The sequence below is a fragment of the Chelmon rostratus genome, chromosome 23, assembly GCF_017976325.1.
Source record: "Chelmon rostratus isolate fCheRos1 chromosome 23, fCheRos1.pri, whole genome shotgun sequence".
NCBI classification, from domain to species: Eukaryota; Metazoa; Chordata; class Actinopteri; order Chaetodontiformes; family Chaetodontidae; genus Chelmon; species Chelmon rostratus.
The window spans coordinates 6455993-6476593 of NC_055680.1; the positions used below are offsets into that span (position 1 = coordinate 6455993).

The 20601-nt window shown below is 41.0% G+C and overlaps 1 protein-coding gene across 13 annotated transcripts in view; it reads left to right on the top strand.

Moving 5' to 3' along the window:
- mark2b (MAP/microtubule affinity-regulating kinase 2b) overlaps positions 1–20601 on the top strand; it is a 53036-nt gene that overhangs the window by 4667 nt on the left and 27768 nt on the right. For all 13 annotated transcript variants that reach the window (XM_041964960.1, XM_041964962.1, XM_041964968.1 and 10 more), the window contains exons 2-7: positions 14961–15128; positions 17456–17509; positions 19270–19318; positions 19598–19663; positions 20083–20153; positions 20501–20557. In XM_041964960.1, coding sequence (XP_041820894.1) covers positions 14961–15128; positions 17456–17509; positions 19270–19318; positions 19598–19663; positions 20083–20153; positions 20501–20557 — 465 coding nt within the window. The remainder of the gene's footprint in view (positions 1–14960; positions 15129–17455; positions 17510–19269; positions 19319–19597; positions 19664–20082; positions 20154–20500; positions 20558–20601) is intronic.

The window sequence follows — 20601 nt, forward strand, 5'->3', positions numbered from 1 at the left end:
AGGCTAAGTGACTTGTGACATCTCTCGGAGTTTTGACAGCGTGAAATTGCAGTTATGTTGAGTGACTTTGATCTGACATGTTTCACAAGGTTTGGTTCTGGCTTTTAGTTTGAGGAACCTCTTTGAATATAACACTCATTATCAGTGTGGCAAAACAGTTCATTGTCGGTTCAGTGATAAAGTAGTTTTTTTTAAACATACAAAGTTCAATATATGCTGTCTCAAGAACTGTTATTGAATTATTGCAGTAAATTGGTCCAAAGTGTGATTCTGCATAACTTGTGTTTACATGTTTGCTGTAGGTTTGCACTCTTTGTCCACTTCCCCAGACACGATCTCTTGATTGTCTGATTTCCTGTTTTACAATGTTCCCTCTCTATTCATTGAGCCACGTCTTCTGAAAAGACAGACTAATGCAGCCAGAAATACTGGTCTGCCTCTTCAATTGTTACTTCATCCTCCATTTCATTGTTTGGGCTGTTGCACACTAGTCGAGCAAACTGGATCCTCCCCACATGGAGGTGTGATGGGTTTGAACCATTAATTTGTCCAAGTGAGAGATGTCGTCATTGTACAAGTCATGTAGGGAAAACAAGAATCTAGCAAGGGCTCGATTTGAGTGTTTACATTGGGTTAACCCAATAATTACTTATGCCAGACCATCCGTCCCCAGTGGAAATAAAGCAAGGAAGAAGGAAATGAAGCAGAAGTGACAAGGTGGCCCATATAAACCCTGCCTTACCTACCTGATGCATTTCAAATGACTCCACCAATCTCAGTTCTTCGCTAAAGGCAAGGCAAAGGTCCCCCCAAAGCTTAGTCCCTTAACTGAGCTCATTGTGCAGTCTTCTTGAAAACCAAACTAATGAGTGCTGTTTAATTCTGCCTTCCAGTATAAACTTGGTCTCACTGAAAATTATCCTGCTTGTACACTACTTGATCAAGCAAGAAAAGTGGGGATGAGATCTGTGGGATTCCTGTGGGACGGCCGGACTGTTACATTTTACTGGAGGGCTTGGTACCAGATGGGAGGAAGGAGAATCATCTGACAGTAATTTTGTGCACCGCAACGGGAGAAGCCTCACCATCCTCATTTAAACACTTTAATGCATTGCCTATCTTGTTAAGACTTAGCTTTTTTTTCATGACTGCAACATGTTTCTTAAAAGTTTGGACAGTGTTCAGCAAAAGACTGGGAAATTTATGGAATGCCCAAAAAGCACCTTCCACAGGTAAACAGGTTCATTGATGACAGGATTGTATAAAGGATATTACTACATGGGCCCCGGGAACACTTCACAAAAAACATTGTCAGTAAACACAGTTCGTCACTCCACCTGCAGATACAAGTTAAGACTCGACCATACAAATATAGAGCCACATATCAACATCCGGAAACGCTGCTGACTTCTCAGAGCCCAAGTTCATCTGAGACGGACTGACAAGTGGAAAAGTGTGCAGACAAGTTAACATTTCAAATTGTTTTTGGAAATCATGGATGTCATTTCCTCCTGCTGAAGAGGGAAGGTCCATCCAGATTGTTACCAGTGCAAAGTTCACAAGTCAGGATCTGTGATGGTATGGGGTATGTTAGTGCCCATAGCATGGGTAACCTGCACATCTGTTAAGGCACCATTAACGCTGAAAGGCACATACAGATTTTGGAGTAACACATGCTGCCATCCAGACAACGTCTTTTTCAGAGACATCTCTGTGTATTTCAGCAAGATGATGCCAAGCCATATTCTGCACATGTTGCAACAGAGTGGCTTCACAGTAATGGAGTAAAGGTCATAGACTGGCCTGTCTGCATCCAGACCTGTGATGCATTTTGAAGCACAAAATACGACAACGCAGACCCAAGACTGTTGAGATACTGAATTTGTATATCAAGCAAGAATGCGAAAAACTTTGGCTTTCAGAACTTAATCGCTTAGAGTCATCAGTTCCCAAACACTGACTGAGTGTGAAGAAAAGGTGATGTAACACTGTGGTAAACTGGGCCACGTCCTAACTTTTTTTGGAACATGTTGCATCAAATTCAGAATGTATGGAGTGTATAGTCACAAAGAGACAATAAAGTTTATCAGTTTGAACATTAAATATCTTGCCTTTGTACTGTATTCAATTGAGTACAGTTTGAAAAGGATTTACAAATCATTGCATTCTGTGTTTGTGTAACACAGTTTTTTATCAGGGTTGTATCTAAACACACAAAAGTTGTGCTTGCATTCAGCATTTCTCACCATGTCATTAGCAAAGTTGATTTTTAAAGTTTTAAATCATCAGTCATCACATTTCTACAAATTCATCAATACATCAAAAACGAGGCTTGAGAAATAACAGAATGCTTAAGATCTGTCTAACTGAAAAATTAGATTTTTTATCAGGGTAGCTAGGTTAGAAAAATTATCTCTGTTTCCAAATAGTTTTGGGGGATTTGTTTTCTGCTCCCCCATCCCTCCATTTTTTTCCATATTTGGAATGCAATTTCGATTGTTGAACTGTAGACATGCATACAGTATACATAGATTTATTAATGAAGTCAAATATGATGTAAAAATCTCATTCCTTGGCCCTTGTTTCCTTTCTTTTCTGCTTTCACCTTTGTAATCTGCAGTACGACTGAAAAGTTGACAGTTTCAGGTTCAAAATGCTGTTTAGCACCACAGCAACAGAAGGCAAAGCAAACACTGTATTGGAAATATGAGGTTAGCTGAGCACAGTTTGATGTATTTCACCTGACACATTGGGAGTGTGAATGCCTCACAGAGAATTTCCCAGCAAGCTGTCGGCCTGGAAATTCAGTATAGATGAGGGAGAGACACGCTGAATGTGTGCGTGTATTAACACAGGCATTTTGCTGGAGACTTTTTTTATATATATATATTCTAGTGTTCACCTTTTTGCCCGTCTTCATTGATGCTCCCCTTGAGTCATCTTGTAAGCGATCTATAAAGTACACACACAGGCGGACACACATGTACACGTTGCTGTTACGCCCAGGAAACCATAAATTATGCCTCTCTCCTTAGCAGACCAGTCACTAGGCAGATGAACAGAAAGACAAAACTAGCCAGGGCCCTAGCAACAGAGAACCTGCTGCAAATACACACACACACACACACACACTTGATCATTCACTCCATCACATTCATATTTGTTCTTGCCAGCACACACACTAGCAGTCCTTCATTTTCCCCGCACACACAGACACATGCAGTTACTTGTTAATTGGATTGGAATTACATTTGGATTCGCTGAGTTCAGTTCTGCCATTAATACCCAAGTTACAGTTGACACAAATATAGGACAAACAGATGCTGCCTGGGTGTTTAAGCAACAATGCAGTGAAGTTCAGTACTTTCTATGTGTGTGTTTATTGGATTGTCTAGGGGAGAAGGGTGAAACAGGCCTTTCCTGTTGAGCCGAGTGGTAGGTGTGGCAACTAACTGTAGACCTGCGACTTGACGTCCTTGATGTCATTTAGGTGAAGGCGTGTGGACTCCTGTCTCACCGCTTCAATGTAATTCTGTCTTTTTGTGCCAGTCTGTCGTCAGTGTTTGGATCTCTGTTCCTGTGAGCAGATGTGTATGTTTTGATGTCTAGGAAATGTCAAATGAATACGTTTGGGACCTGATTAAAATGTCAAAGATTAGATTGAGTTTGCGGCCTTTCTATTAGCCTATGGAGAAAACCCAATGTGCAGTATTAGCTTATATGTTGGTTATTTTCTCAGATGAATGTACATTTTCAAGAAATGCTTTTAAGTACACAGCTTCTGGTAAACATTCAAGCCTCCATTGTGTACTCAGTGCTGCACCCAAGTAGTAGTAATGTGGCTTACTCTCCGAAACATATTTTCCAAGGCTAAGGCAGTCTTCGTCAGAGGTGTTTGTTGTGGTGTTACATTACAACTTGATTCACCCACTTGACTGTCTTTGATACAAAGCTAGTTTAAAATGCTTTGAGTAGCCCAAACTGTTGCCCAGTTTGATTCTGGGGCTTTAATCTCAGTCCCTTTACCTCTCTTATCCTGCAGGATTAGCTGTGTCCACTGGAGGAAACTTTCTGATCTCTGCTGAGTCACACTGATTCAGAAATGCAGGCAGAGTGGAAACGTTTGGTTTGTTGGGGTTCAAATCACGTAACAGGAACCCAGAATAACTACGGTGCCATGATCAGGATAATAATTCCCTATCTTTGATTAATGTACACTCAAACGTTATTGCAGTCTTGATACTTGAACCAAGTTGCTTAATTGAATGTATCCACAAAGTCAAATTGGGCTTTTTAATCACAAAATATCAAACCTAATTTGTCTTAATAATTAATTATAATTTTATAATAATCAAGATTTTTAGTATTTATCTGCATTCAAATATTATAATATTAATGATTTTCTTTTGTGCCTTTGCTGTGATTTAACCATGCAACTTATACATCATGCCATTAATTCTCAAAACCACTATTTCAGGGTTCCCACATGAAGAGCACATAAACCCACATAATTAGAGATGATAAGCCACTTAGTAGATGCCCAAACAAATGTCATACTTACACTGTCAGTCTGTGGCATTGACTGAAATAACCCCAGGGCTTTTTTTTCTCTCAGGTGGTCTTTGTTTCTGGCGAGGTGGCCCAAATCTACTCTAAAATAAATTGGGAAGCCCAGTGCTCCATCTTTCTATACATGTATTCATCAGCTTTTCCTATCAGCCACCCTGTGAAAGCTACGCAGGCCTGTTTACCGTGGCTTGCACTCACTCGCACACAGTTGCATAGCAGCAGAACAAGGCCACGCAAGGAAGTGCTGTGCAGTGTGTCCCAACTGTGACAGCAACAGAGCAAACAGGAGCTCTGAATTGATTTGACACACACGTGCACACACACACACACAAATATACACATACCTTGGGAGCTAGGGTAATCCAGTTAAAGAGAGCACACACACACACACACTCACACACACACTACATTCACAGCAAACTGAGACCCAGCGTGACACCACCTTGCTAAAGTAAGGGGCCTCTCACAGATTTACTTAGCCTTGTGTGTGCTATACTGTATATAGATGTTGCCCTGCTGAGTTTTAGAAGAGGTTGCAAAGCAGCATGAAACCAATAAATTGAGTAAAGCAGGCGTCAGCACTACGAATGTAAAGCTGCTCAACTTTGTCACAATGGCAGACAAGCTATAGTGTAGCAGTTAAGGATAGACTGGGGTTTGATTCAACTGGCACTAATACTACAGCCTATAATGGGCTGTTAATGGGTTTAACATCAAATATTCTAAAGTCCATAGCTGTGAAAATCTGTCTACAGTGACCCCTGTCAGTAGGTCACGTGATTTAATGAGCTACAAGGAGTTTTTAACTGGTTATGAAATGGTCTCAATTTAATACTCTTGCCTCTATACGACCAACATGAGCATATGTGACCATAAGCAAAAAGACAAATTGGTTCCTTGCTGACCTGGGGCAGCTCATGTATTGAAATTTCCCTTTTATATACCGTGTGACTCTAAAAAGTTTTGGTAATTTTATTTCCTTCCTTTACCAAAAATATATTTATGCAAAGCTCTTTTCACCCCTGTCCTGTTTAACTGGCTTTCCGTTATGAGTCGAATCAGACGAACTGTCAAACAGGTGCAGTAACATTTCTGTCAGGCATTTTGGCAGCTTTTTAGCTTGTGTCCTTTTAATTTCCGTCTCATTACAGTGGTTGTGCACATGAGTACACCAAAGATATCCCCTGTTGAGATTTCCTTGTAATTACCTAGTAGTTCCAGTTGGTAGCTGTGGTTTCAGCTGAAATGGATGTTTGTATCTAAGAGTCATTATATAGAAAGTAAATTATGGTAGCTAAGAACAACAACCTCTCTGTTAAGTCAGATTTTTTGACCATCGTCTGACACGCCACTGTATAGTAATATTAGGATACTTCACACTACATGCTCCTGTTTAACCATGCAAAACTCTTTGTCACGTGTCTTTTTTCTGTAAGCCTATCATTAAAGAGAAGCATAAATAGAAACATGAACATATGACTAGATGGGGAGGAAGAAAAAGAACGGTGGGGGAGGAGGAAGGGAGGAAGAGAAAATGAAGGAAGGATGAAAGAGATACAAACCAACATTGATAGAGGGCAGGATTCAGCAAGCGACAAATCTCCATGGCAACACAGCCATCACGACCTAGAGGTGTGTTTGTGTGTTTGTGTCTGTGTGTGTGTCCCACCCACAAATTCAGTATAATGCAGCAGCTTTTTGTATGTAGTTGAGCTATGTATCCAATAAAGACCCTGTTTGTTATGTTTGTTCCACTTATAGGTTTTGTTAGTGAGTTTAAGTAGAAGAAGAGAAATGTATAATAACAGGAGTGTAAAAAAAACGGCACCTCAAAACTCAATGTGTTTATCTGGAAGAGAACTTAATGAGTCAAGGACCAATAAGACAGCAATTTGGATGACCCTCACACCTTGGGGTAGTCTGAAATTGGGGGAAATAGTCTCTGGCCATGTGCAAGTGTTAATACCCCTAGTTTAGCCTCATAAATTGGTTTGCAGCTCATTACTCTTAAATTTAATTAAATTTGAGAGTAATGACCCCCCCCCCCCTATGGTTATAATTGTCTTCAGCGTTCTTCTGAGCTCTTCTTCTGCATCTGCAACGTCAAAATTAAGTAGTCTTTGGGCAGGAAGGGACGGAGTGTTTCATTTGTTGTTAATGCTTTTAAATGAGAGGACACAATGTGATTACATTTAATTGTTAACAGCAGGTTGTGATGTGGTATTTAAAAAAAACTATCTGTAAACAACTTGTTATAATAGCTGCCAATGAGCCATCAGTTTGTTGGTTGCCAAAGTTGGCAGGAAAGATGCCTTTTTTAATTGTGTATAATTGGAGTAATAGAGGGTCTGTGTAATTATACCCCATATTTTAGAGATTAAAAACACATACGAAAATGGATATACATATGGGCATATTTTGCACAATCCAAATTTTTTTGTTTCTGTCTCTCATGTGTCTCAGCAAAGTAAACAATGATAGCCTCATTGATTCTCAGTTGTGACTGCAGAATGAGGTATCGTAAGGTGAGGCGGTCTGCTCAGCAGGGTGACAAACTGGCTGGAAGCCTGATCAGATTATAGCTGATAATTGATCAGTGGGATCTGGCCATGCTGTTGGTTGGATGGGACTGCGCATATTTGTTTTCACATTGTTATAAATGCTGTTAAGTCATTTCAGCTTACTCAGGTTTGTCATTTTCATTTTTCACAGTGTGTGTTTTTAAGATCGTCCCGTCTTTTATTACCCCCATTTGCCTTGCAACAGTTGATGACGTTTGCCGATGTTTGCCTATCTTGCATTTGTGTCGAGCTGTCTCTTGATAGTAATGTGCTGCACACACTTCATGTCCAACTCTCCTTTTCGAGCTACTTTTGAACGGCACGGTGTAAAATTCCATCTGGCCGTATCTGAGTGGCTTCCTCCAGAACTCAGATTAGTAAAGGTCAGTGATAATGAGGCTTGAGTCAAAACACGACCGGTACTGCCTTGGATTAACATTACTGCTTTGTATGTGTGTATGTCTGCATGTGCGTTATGGTCATGTGCACATGCTTGTGTTTGCAGTGTGGCAGTAAATGGCTGTCAGCTGCAAACATCTTGTCAGTGACTTTCCGTGTGTGTGTTAGGAGGGGGTCTGAATTGTTGGGCCAGATATAAACACTATGCTAATGGTCTCTCCACACGGTAGGCAGAGAACATCAGAGACTGTTCCCCCCAACTGAGAGACTTGACACACGGCAACCAGTGACCATGGGTTCAGAGCACATTGCACTGTGCTTTTATGGGCTTTGAATGATGATTGGTGTAGAAACTGGCAATAAATTGGGCCTTGAATTCGGAATTAACTTGGAACATCATCCAAGTTGAAAGTGTATTTAAACAGTCACCTCACTAAATTGCAAAATTAAAATCAAATCAGATTAAGAAATCAGTTTTTAAATCTAGAAAAGTAATAGTGGAAGGGCCAAAGCATTAATGTGGTACATAAACACAGTCCTATGATTTGAAATAAAAGGATATTAACAGAGAAATATACATTTACTTTGATGTTTGTTGACAAACCCAGCAGCTGATTTATGTTTTCTGTGCTCTTATGTTCCCCTGCCAGTACTGTGGTGGCAGAGTGGAACTGAACACATAACACTCCAGCCTCTGCTGTCTGGATGTGAAAGTGCTGTATGGAGAAGATAGTTAATCCCAGCAGGAATGACTTGTTAGCTTATGATTTAATTCATCAAACTCCCCAAATTCTTGCATTGTAACCGGAAGAAATGTAGCATTTTAAAAAAATCGGAAACACCTGATTCTATAAAAGTGGAATTTTGGCCAGTAAACACAAGAGAGTTACGCACCACGCTAGTAAGAGATACTATTTGTTAGGACATGAACAATATGCTTCTATCCCGATTTGATGCTATCATGATGCTGTATGGACATGCTGATTCGACATGTATTGCTTATTCTAGTTTTGAGTATTAAGATTTGACAAGTATTGCATGTCCCCATTGCCAGATTCAGAGTTCAGGGATTGGGCCGTCGGGCCCCCCACCCACGACTGCCACTTAAATCCCATCGCATCAGCCCTTTCTGATCCCTCCTGCGGGGGGTGGGCCCACATCGCTCCTTTGGGCTATGCCCAGCCGGACCCTGTAAGCGAAGGCCCGGCCACCAGGCACTCACCTGTGATTCCCAACCCCAGGCCTGGCTCCAGGGTATATGATGAGTTTTTTTCCAAAAACAATGCAGATCAAATGTCAGTCAGTCTTTGTGAGTTTCTTTTCAGCAGCATCATTGCTATACTGTGTATAAAAATGGTAAATAAAATACTTTTTAAATAAACTGCCACGTGTAGCTCTTCCGGCTCATCAAGCCAGTGCCATAAGAAATGCTGAATAAGATATCAGGACAAAATGCATAGAGCTCCTGGAAACTGCACACAGCACAAACGGGAGACTTTAAATTAACATGCTTCACAAGTGAAATTGAATTCACCAACCACAGGAAATATATGCCTACACGTCATTTTATGTTAGGCATGTGAAGTAAAATGGATCATTTGTTAAGATGTCATTCCCATCATGTGCTAGCACTGAACTGATTAGACTAAGCACTGGTTATTTACATAGATACAAAAATAATTTCTCTGTCCTTCGCTGCTCCTGGTCAGTTTTCTGATGGCAAGCCGCCTGGGATGTGATGAAAACATAAGTGTTAAATAGAGATTTATGGGAGTAATTTGGTTTTCATGGAGCAGAGGTGTTTACATTGTGTGTTTTTCCACAGTTTGTTGTTGGAGCTGCAGATGAGAGCACAGCCCAGAAAACAGATCTAACATTAGCCTTCTGTTAAATCTGGACTAAATGCCATTAAAAATGTTAGTTTTGTAGATTATAATCTCTATTTCTATATCACCTGCTGGACAGATTTTTCAAATTGAAATCCATGACACACACTAGTATTATATATGGGTTTCTAAGTAATAATAGCAGCTTGTCTATTTGCTCCCACACCTTCACCTGTCGAAATCATACAGGCCAGCCAAACCTATTCAACCTTTTTACACAGCCTTGCATACTGCCAACTGAAGAGGTCAACCATGTCATGTGACTGGTTACATTTATGTGTCTTTGGGCCTTGTTTGTCCAATTTTACTACCTCTACTGACCTCTTTTCACAAGCGGTCCCTTCTCCTGGTATGGATGTGATCAACAAACCCTGAGTTTCAGTGAGTATGTCTTCATATTCAACTGCAGTTTCCAGCCATTGAATATATCAAATTAAATTTCCTTTACTGACGTATACTTCTTAATCTTAATCTTAAATTTGTAAATTCTTTGCTAAACTGTGTATGTTAGCAGTTTAAAGTCCGTATTCATGACTCACACACTGCATCAGAGAGTAATGTGAGAACAAAACAATGATGTCACTTATTGTCCTCCAACACATCTATAATTATAACTGAGGGGAGAGAGGAGAGCTGTGTGTGTCTGTGTGTGCGTGTATGCATGTGTGTGTTGGGGGAGGGGGGTTGCTTAGCCTGCAGCTGCCCAAAAATGAAAGGAAGAATCAGAAGACAAAAATAGTCGGACATGAAAGAGGATAGGAGAGAAGACTAAAGAGTTGAGGACTGTGGAAGAGGGCAAGAACTCAGAGCAAACGTGCTTGGATTTTAACTTACTGTACTTTGCACAATGTCAGACCTCATAGTGAAAAGTTAAGCCTGCTGACTACAGGGGGGTGATTCATTTAAGCACTGGTTAGCCAAAGACTGAAAGTTTGTCTCCGTCTACTGAAATTCATTTCCGTTTTAGTACAGTTGTACCTTGGTTAGCTGGTTAGGTACCAAGTCAGCACTCACTGAAACCAGAAGAGAGCTATTATGGGGTTTCCTAAGGGTCGTTGTTGTCTCTTGAACATTGTCAGGTTAGTTCTCTGTCTCACGACACATACATCTCTGGTTGTGTCTTTATATTACCTTTGGCTGGTCTTTGATGGCTAATAATAGCACTGCATACGATATTAAGGAATTACATTCATGTTGTCTTTAGTCAGTGCTGACATTGACGTCTTTACCTGTCAGTCAGCACACTAGACTCCAGTTCACTGGTTAACAGGTTGTGCAGGAAATTAGACAACAGCTTTTACATGCATTGTGGTAACTTCTCGGCAAAAATATGTGTGAATTTTACAAATAGTCAATGTCCAGCGGTGGACATAGACTTACTTCTTCTAGAGGCTTCTTTGTGTCAGGTTGAATTTTGGTCAGATTGTAACTTAATTAACTTAATTAAGTTTTGAAAATGAGAAAACATTGCTTCGTTTAATGATCTTTGTAGTTTTATCCTCATATAGCTTGTGGATTAAACAGATGTTTACACATGTAAAAAGTCAATTGCAAACCTGGTAAGGTGTGTAAATGGCTGAGAAATCAAGTTTCTCTAGATGATGTCTAGCTGGGGAAATGTGGTTTCTACCATGGGTAAATAGGCTACATTCTTAAATGTTTTCTTTTTTGTGTATTATAAATGTGTATATTGTTGCTATATGATCGGCAGTCTGTGTGAGGCAGGCATGTCCAAACTATGAGGCCCATAAAGGGCCGTGTGGCTGCAGGTTTTTGTTCCAACCAAGCAACAGGTCACCTAATTATCAGCTGTAGACTGAGATCAGCTGATTAAATGAGTCCAGCCTGGTGTGCTCCTCCTTGGTTGGAATGAAAACCTGCAGTCACACGGCCCTTTATGGAATAGTTTGGACATGCCTGGTGTAGGGTGTTTTACAGTGAAAATTGGCCAGATTCTCTCTGCCGTTGCTATGTCTGACTTCCGCCTGGTGCGATCCGCTCTGTGCAACTTGACGTGGCTTCCGTCAAAAATAGGCACGTTATTCACTGCAGAGCAGAGCAGCAAGCTGCTTCTGGGATGCTTCTATAATGCGCAGTGGCGCTTCTGGTAGAATTACAAGCATTGTCTTGAGTGGCTGTGATCAATTCTGGCACCCGCATTGCACATTGCAATGCTGCTGTGCCCAGTGGAATTTGTGTGCTAGTAGCAACATTACTGGAAAAACAATAAAAGACAGAAACCTGGTTACTTCAGTGCATGTAAATGCATCGAGGGAAAAAGCCAGGGGATGTCATATTTACGCGTCCTATTCATTACACCAGTTTACAAGCATTACTAGTCTGCTCTTTTCCAATAGGAGTAAGTAATATACCCAAGCATCTTCAGAGTCACCAGGAGATTCCACCTGCAGGTCTAAGTCGCGTTTTGCTGGAACGTGGCCACTGAAATTTAGTTATCAAGCCTCAAGAAAATTATGTAAATTCAAAAAGGCGTAAACCTATTTTGTTTCATTTGTGTTTGTAACTTTTGTGTGTGAGCTCCTTTCAGTTGTAAACTTTGGTGCTTTCATATGTCATTGCATTGATGAGATAATGATATTCCTGAGGACATGACAAAATACTGAAAAATATTTTTTGGTTTAGAACTCGCATTAGCTGTTAGCTCTCTTAGTGCTCAACTGGGTGGGTCTGCCTTGGTGGTGAAATAAGATTTTCGTATTACCCCCTTTTGTTATAACAGTCTTCTTGCATATTTCTGTGGTTTGTTGCACTCCTGATCTTTTGTAACCAAGCCACTTCTGCACATTACCATATTTCTACATAGTGTTGTCGCTACCCTTTTCTGAAGTCACTCCTCCACCGTGGGGCCGGTGCCAATGTTGCTTGTGCTTTCGGTCATGCCTGCTGTTGTTGTGTGTAATGGTATATCATTACATCAACAAATTGGAATAATGCCATTATCACTATGATTATTTTTATTATTTATAATTGTTATTATTATACCAGTTTTATCATGAACTAAATGGTATGCCACACCCTTACTTGTTAACCTCAGTGTTCACACCTTTTAAATTGTATCAGCACAGGTAAAATAGGATACCGTCTTACTTTTTAGAAGTAGTTGGGAGACACAAATGTTTTGTTGAGGGCAAGGTTTGACCTCCGGGCACTAACTTGGACAGCAATACTCTCTGACAGGGAGTTAGATCACATAGCCTCTGTGAGGACGGCCCATCTGAACGAGAAATTGGCTTTGTATGGTCAGATTGGGTCTCATTGTCTCGAATAGAGTCCACATATGACATATTGTCTGTCGCCCTCTCCCCCTCTCCTACATGATCCAAAAATAAAAATCATTTGCTTCCCCCCCTCACTCAAGGCCACATAAGGCCCTTCCTCTGTCCTCTGGGTTTAATGTAACTGTCATTTGTTTTTAATCCCCGCTCCCCCTCTTGTGCTAAATTTTAATCTGGCCTATTACACTTTATACAGGTCTGCACTGTCAGCATGAGGATGTGTGTGGGGGGGGGGGGGCGCAGACATTAGATCATACCATCTGGAGTAAGAAACACAAACACAATGAAGTAATCCTTGTTTCCCATGGCCCAAGATACGGTAAAGGAGGGAGAAAGATGTTGATAGGAATGTGGTCTGTGGGTAATTTGCGACATAGAGTGAGCCTCTAATTTGTTTAAGATAGAAAGCGATAATTAGCTGAATAAAATGACTACTCGGTGTTGGAGGGAGAGAACAAGAGAAAGGGATGATTTGTGCGAACCTTTTCACTCCGCACCAACAGTGTGAATTTCACCGGCCCGTCTCTCTCATTGGTGTCAAATCTCCGAGAGGTGTGGGTGACTTATGCCGCCGTGTGCATGTCTGTGTACCCGCACCAGTGTGTATTCCTGTATCTGTGCACAGGCGTTTGTGTCACAGCCCGTGTGTGTTTGCGTCTCGTCACCCTGGAGCCAGTCGTCCTCTCCTTTGACCCTGATCCCCGTCACCTGTCCGCTCAGATCACACACACACACACACACACACACACACACACACACACACACACACACACACACACACACACAATTGCTGTGACCCTTTCCTGGAGTTGAAACCCAATCGCAGTTGCCAACCATGCAAAACTTGCCAGCACAGCAAGGTTTTGTTTTCTTTTTGTGGGTGTGCGTATGACTCGAAAGACCTACTGTCTACTGTAAGATGAACTGAAGCAATTTTTTACTCGGTGCTACCATATAAAGAGACCATTAAAATAACTTTATACACTACTGGCCTTGTGGGTTCACATGAAAGTCACACAGAGTGAAGGAAGCACAAGTTAAAGTATTATTTTATATTGTTCTTCTGAAGCTGAACATGACTATTTTACCAAAAGATGAATGTTGTGTGTGGGCAGTGACTGGCTACGGTGTGAAACATTAACCATAGTGAAACAGTGACAATATGAACAGACTCAGCTCACTGTCCTTGCACATTTACTTTAGACTTTATTAGACTGTATTCATGGTTTCTGTGTTTGACACTGGCTCTTAGTGACATGTGCTCACACCCAGATATTAATTATTCCTGTGTTACGTCAAACACACAAAACCAGAAATTTCAATGTTACTAGGAAATGCATAAGTGGTAGTCAGTGTTTTAGCTAGAGTCTAATAAGACAGAGCATGGAAGAAAATTGCAGTTTTTCATGCAGCTTTGCTAAAATTGTACATCACTTATTTGTAACCAGTGCTTTTGCTTTCACTTTTTTCACAGCTTTCTGGGTATATAGTAGTGGACATGTTTGTTTTCCCCAAAATGGTGTTTATGGCTGTCAAATGATCTTAGAGTGCAGCTTCCTGTGACAGCTTCAGATTGGTTTAAAAAGCTTTATTTTAGTGCTAAAATGTTCTTCACCTTTCGTCCAACCTGCTTGTGTTGTATTTAGCTGTGAAGCCTGGGCTATCCTGGTCAATATTAGCTGGTCATTCCACCTTATTTAGCGTGACCTTGCTATCAGATTATAATGCCGATTTTGAAACACCCTACAAGCTGTGTTATGTGCTTTTAAAACCTCAATAAGTTTGTCAAACAGTTGTTTGTGAAGTGCTTTTTCGGCTGTTTCTAACGTTTTCAATATATTTGTTTTTCTTGACTTTTATCATAGTTAGTTATATCATATTTAGGACGAAGCATTTTTTAAAGCATTGCTGCCTCTCTGAGAGGCAGCCGTGTTGATGTAGTGTGCCTGAGATAACCAACCTAATTTTGTTTTGTTGCGTATCATTAAAGTGATTTCTGTCACTTATATAGATGAATGAAACTCTACTATTCTAACACATAAATATCTCTCAACCCCTAGAAATATAGGACCGGGCCAATCAGGGGCACTGGCCATAAAATGGACATGAAATAAAAGGCTTTGTTAAAACATTATCTGTCCATAAAAGCTTTAATCATTGCATAGATAACAAGTGGTGAGGACATCTTACTTCCTGCCTTCCAGTCATCGTGTCCTCTTATGCTTACATGTTGCCTTCTCTCTTCTCAGGAGTCCAAGTCATCCGGCCGCTCCAGCATGCCGCGATGTCGGAACTCCGTCGCCACGACCACATCAGATGACCAGCCGCACATTGGTAACTATCGGTTGCTAAAAACCATCGGCAAGGGCAACTTCGCCAAGGTCAAACTGGCACGACACGTCCTCACCGGAAAAGAGGTGGGCATGCGAACGCACACACACTAGATCGGTCTGAAAGCTTTAATCTGTCCTTCGGGTCCACAGAGTGACTTACTTTCTGAACTTTAGGGTTTTATTTTTAGCCACTGTAGTCACGTTCTGGAGAAATGCTTTGCTATTGACTCTTAATTAACTAAAAACTGGCCTGTCAGTGTTTCAGTAACAAACACCAGCAATGCCAAAGAAGGCCTATTTCAGAAGTAGAAATGGAGAAAGTTTTGTCTGGAAAACTGGTTCAATATAACACCAAATTGCTTTGACTGTTCTACTTAAAGGGAAACTGCCATAATAAATTGTAAGCAGGTGAGGAAACCTGACCACTTTGATCACTGCTGTAAGTGACAAATGGACTCCAAATTCTTAAGCCAGTGACGGTTTTATCACAAAAGACTATTTAGAGTTGAAAAGAAGCCTTGGGTTTTTTTTTATTAGCCAGGATGGTAAAAAGTAAAAAAAACAAACACGCACACAAATACTATAAGTGTTTAGCTAATGTCAAAACTTTAATCTTCCTTCCTGGTTGCTGAGGATGGCGGGGTGTTCACGCTGGGAGACACAGTAGGCCTGCTCTGATCCTGGCCTTGCATGGCTTTCGAGACGGTACATCTGCTGCAGGAGATTAGATCACCATTGTCAGCTCGAATAGAGAAGCCTAAATGTCTCCGGCTTACTGTGAATTCCAGATGTGATGTAACATGGTGGTCTGTCCCTTTAAGGGAAAACCTGAGTCTCCAGTGAGCCCATGCCAGGCTCTGTCTGAGGCCCAGTCAAGTCAACCCTCAGCCTGTGTTTGTGAAAGAGAGAAAGAGAGAGAGCGCGAGAAAGATGGAGGGAGAGAAAGAGAGTAAGAGAGGGGTGGGCGGGCTCTGTCAGTGTGTGACAGCTCTGTGCCTGACACCCTGATAACACTCCATGTGACTCGCTGGCACACACACACAAAGAAAACAAGGGAGAGTCAGAGGGCATGAAAGAGTCAGACAGACAAGCACAACCAGAAAGAGGAGTGGACGAAAGGATTTAGTTGGCAGTGAAAGACAAAAATGGGAGAGAGAAGTAGACCTCCCTTTTCTGTGTCCTTGTTAAGAGATAATTCTTTGTTTCCCCGGCCTTTCTCTTTGTGTCCTCTTTTCACTTGTTCTGTTTTTTTTTCTTTATGCCTCTGTGCCGGCGACAGCCACAGCCAGAGACATTATGTTTCCAGGTTGTCCGAATGTCTGTGCTGTAAAGGTCGTCTACGTCTGTCTGTCCCATTCTTGTGAAGGCGATTTCTCAGGAAAGCTTCATTACATCTGGTGGTCTGTGGACTCAAGGATCAACTGATTAGATTTTGGTTGTCAAAGGTCAAGGTCACGGTGACCTCAGAAATTGTGTTTTTGGCCAGAACTCAAGGATTTCTATGCTAATTATGACAAAATTTCACACAAATGTCCAATAAGATAAAATGAAGGTCAAAGCTCAGTTTCACTGTGACATCATACTGTTCTGCAAAAACATTCAGTACCACAACTGAGGAACAGAAGGGGGGATTGTGACCCTATTTCACATTTGGACAGATACTGAATTGGTGACACAGATCTTGGTTGCCCACCTTGAAACTGTGCTGATTGCACAGATCTTCTGTGCTGCTGGGTTGAAGATGTGTGTGAAACATCCACGTTTTCAATATAGTGACCATTTTGCCAAAAAATACACTTGATGCCTTTTATAAAATTTCTTCCAAGTCTCCACTACATATATTATAAGAGCCTGGACAGACATGGATGTAAATGGCAACTTGACTGGTTGGCAGAGGCATACAATGGGGAGGCGGTAATTCTAGTTCTACTTCGCTCACATTGAATCTCTCCCTTCTGTCTGTTTGGCTATTTTTATTTAGCTCTCCTTCTTATTTCTCTCTCTCTTTCCCTCCCTGTAGTCTGTCTCTCTCCCTGTCTCCCTTGCCGATGTCCACTGTTGGATTATGAACTGCAGACCTCATTATTCCATGCGTATAAACCATGGTTCAGCTCTGTCTGTTTGTGTGTGTGTGTGTGTGTGTGTGTGTGTGTGTGTGTGTGTCTGTGCCTGTGTCCCTCTATTATGCAACTGTCGCCCGCTGTGATTGTGTGTTTATCACTTAATACTGTGAGATTGTATCGTTCCGTTTGTGTGTGTGATGTCTCCAGAAAGATATCAGTGTGTTTGTGCGTGTGATGGCTGTAGCTGTGCAGGTTTGTGCGAGCGAGATGCGTCAAACCCTCTGCAGCAAGTGTAATTAATGAATAAAAGTGTAATAATAAATTAACACGTTCTTGTTTTTCTTCTAGGTGGCTGTAAAGATCATTGATAAGACACAGCTCAACTCCTCCAGTTTGCAGAAGGTGGGTCTCCCTGTCTCTCTTGCTCTCTCTCACACACTCTCACACACGGAGGCAGAAAATTCAAACCTCAGTTCTTCTCATCCTTTTTCTCAGAAGTCGTTTTTAAAGGCTTCCCCAGCCCCATGTGTCTCTCTATTTTCCACCCCACCTCTCTCTCTCTCTCTCTCTCTCCCTCTCTCTCTCTCTCTCTCTCTCTATCTCTCTCTCTTTCTCTCTGTCTGTCTGTCTTTCTGAAGTGGTCTAGTTTTCAGAGAGAGTTTTAATTACAGGAAACAAGCTGCAATTACTTCTTTTGATCGTGGCAGGGTGGGGTCTGTCCACTTACACGCACACTCTCTATCCCTATATGCTTGTGCGCTCAACACACACAGACACACCAGCACCCATGCATCCACAGACATAACGTGTGGAATACACACTTGTGTCCAAACACAGACACAAAGAGCACATGACAAGAAAATGTTAAGACACAGCAAAGGCATTGACGTCGCCAAGACACAAATCCAGTAATAAATGCTGAGACGCACACACCCTTATATTGAATGTAAAAACGCCTGCAGATGTAAATCCATGCACACTAGGACCAGAATTGGCAGGGAACTCCTGATAATGTATCCAACAGGTCTTAAAGGATTATGTTTTTTTCTTATTGTCAACAAATCCAATATGAAGACCAAATCCAACACTGTGTTCGGCCGAGTTTCGTTTCCTTTTGGTGGCGCTCATCTCCAAGCTCATTCATTTCTGCTGAATCTTTAAAAACAGGTTAAAAAGGCCCTGTAATTTTCTAAAACAGCTAGAGACTGTAGTTTTTTTTATTAAATGTTACTGAAGTAGGTGCAAATAGTGTGTGTGATGGGGACTATTTTCAGCCATAGATTAATAACACGTTTGGTGCTCATGTGACTGTTTACAGCAGCTTGTATGTGGGATTGAGTGAAAATAAAGCAAAAGTAACCACGTTTATGGTGTTTAAGAAACTCAGTCTGACAGTGTGGCCAAGTGATGTTTTTTTTCAGTATCATGATCATTTGTTTTCGTGATGGGCTTTTTTGACTGTAACAAAATTAAGAATATCAGCAGTCTTATCTTTTAGGCAGTAAAGATATACTACACTGTATTATGATACACCATATGCTGCGCTGTAGCTGATGCCTCCTCGAAATTGAGATAAGCATAAAACATCTTTAAGGTTCTGATTTAATGTGCTGTGTCGGTCCCAAATCTAAGATGATGTTGAAGTTATGTTTGAAATGAGTAAATAAACAAAGCAAATATTACAGACTTTACAGGCTAGCCTCTAACTGTCTGTCCACAGTTTATCTTCTGGATTAATTTCCAATAAGCCTAGTTTGACCTTATCTGCAGAGATGAAAACGTGTTCTCACACTTTTATTGTTTTAATTGTACCAGTCCTTGGATTTTAACTGGCATTTCTTTCATTTCTGCGAGTATGTCATATCTAACCACGTTTGTTATAGTTTTCCTTCTAGTAGTTTGCCCACCTGCTCATAAACAGGAAGTGAATGTTTTCAGTTTCATTTTACCCGCTACAGATATTGATTGATATTGATTCTAGAGTCTTTGCAATGGCACAAATAAGAAATTGCAGTTCACATACATGCAGAATCAACGGATATTAATTTGCACAAGAATGTGAAGAATATAAATGTACCACAACAACACACACATTCATGCTGACAGCGGTCTATATGCGTAGCGTATTTGACACAGCACTCTGTGTGGCTTGTTTTTCACAGCTCTTCCGGGAGGTGAGGATCATGAAGATGTTGAATCACCCCAACATAGGTGAGTCATACTGAAAAGTGAGTTTCTGCTCAGTCGTCACTCACTGAGAACCAGATTTAATTGGTGTTTCAAGGTCATGTATTCAAGCCAAATCATATAATCTTTTCTCTCTTTTCTCCCTTTATTTTCACTTTCACTCTCACTGCCCTGGCCTTTTGTTTCTAAACGCTCTTATTTCCACTGCTCCTCCCTTTCCTCTCTATCTCTCTTTGCCCCATGTCCCTTCACTTTATTTCCCTCCCTCTAATCCACTCTTTGCCTTTCTCTCTCCACCTTCAGTCAAGCTCTTTGAGGTGATAGAGACAGAGAAGACTTTGTACCTTGTAATGGAGTACGCTAGTGGAGGTAAGTGCGTGTCACTGTGAAATCATTCCCCCTGAGGCTTGCCACTCTGTATGAATCAAATGGTTCACAAATAAAAATACTCCCTCCCCTCTTAATGCACAGGCTCTTGGGTATTTTATCAGAAACGTCCTCTTTTTATTTGATTTGTTTCGTATTTTTGCTTGCTGACAATCTAAAACTGTTTGCATCGAAAATGACGCCAAAATAACGGAATTGTAAATGTAAAAAATAGCTTGTTGTAAACGTTTATTTTGTAAGTCCTTAAAATAATTTCATCTTTAATCCACCATGCCCGTACTTTGTTGTTAAAGGACAATACTAAGTTCAATGTCCTATTGAGCAAGTACTCTGGTTTTAAGGAGACAAGCATCAGATTCCAACACCAAATCTGTTCTCCTCCTCTTTCTCTTGTCTCCCAGGAGAGGTGTTTGATTACTTGGTGGCCCATGGCAGGATGAAGGAGAAAGAAGCCCGTGCCAAATTCAGACAGGTTTGTGTGTGTGCAGTTTTGAGGTACAGGCTTATATGGATTTAATTTTGGATTCAAAACATTAAAAAGCTTTAACCTAATTTATAAAGAAGTGCCTCTTTTTTTAGGCTGTGCTATTAAAATAATTGTTTAAATGAAGCTATAAAACAACACAGAACATGCATCTTGTATGTCACTGTTTTCAGTGGTTGATCCCTAGTTCTTCCTCATGATGATGTCCTAATGAAAAGCTCTCATTGTCCTTCACTTCATTGTCTAACCATTTCAACCCGTCCGTCTTGTCATCCTTTCTCACTCCACCCCCTCTCTCCCTCTTTCTCTCCCTCACTCGTTTTCTCACTCTCCAGATTGTGTCAGCAGTGCAGTATTGCCATCAGAAGTGTATAGTACACAGAGACCTCAAGGTGAGAACACACACACATTATTACATTAGCTGTGTCAAAGCACA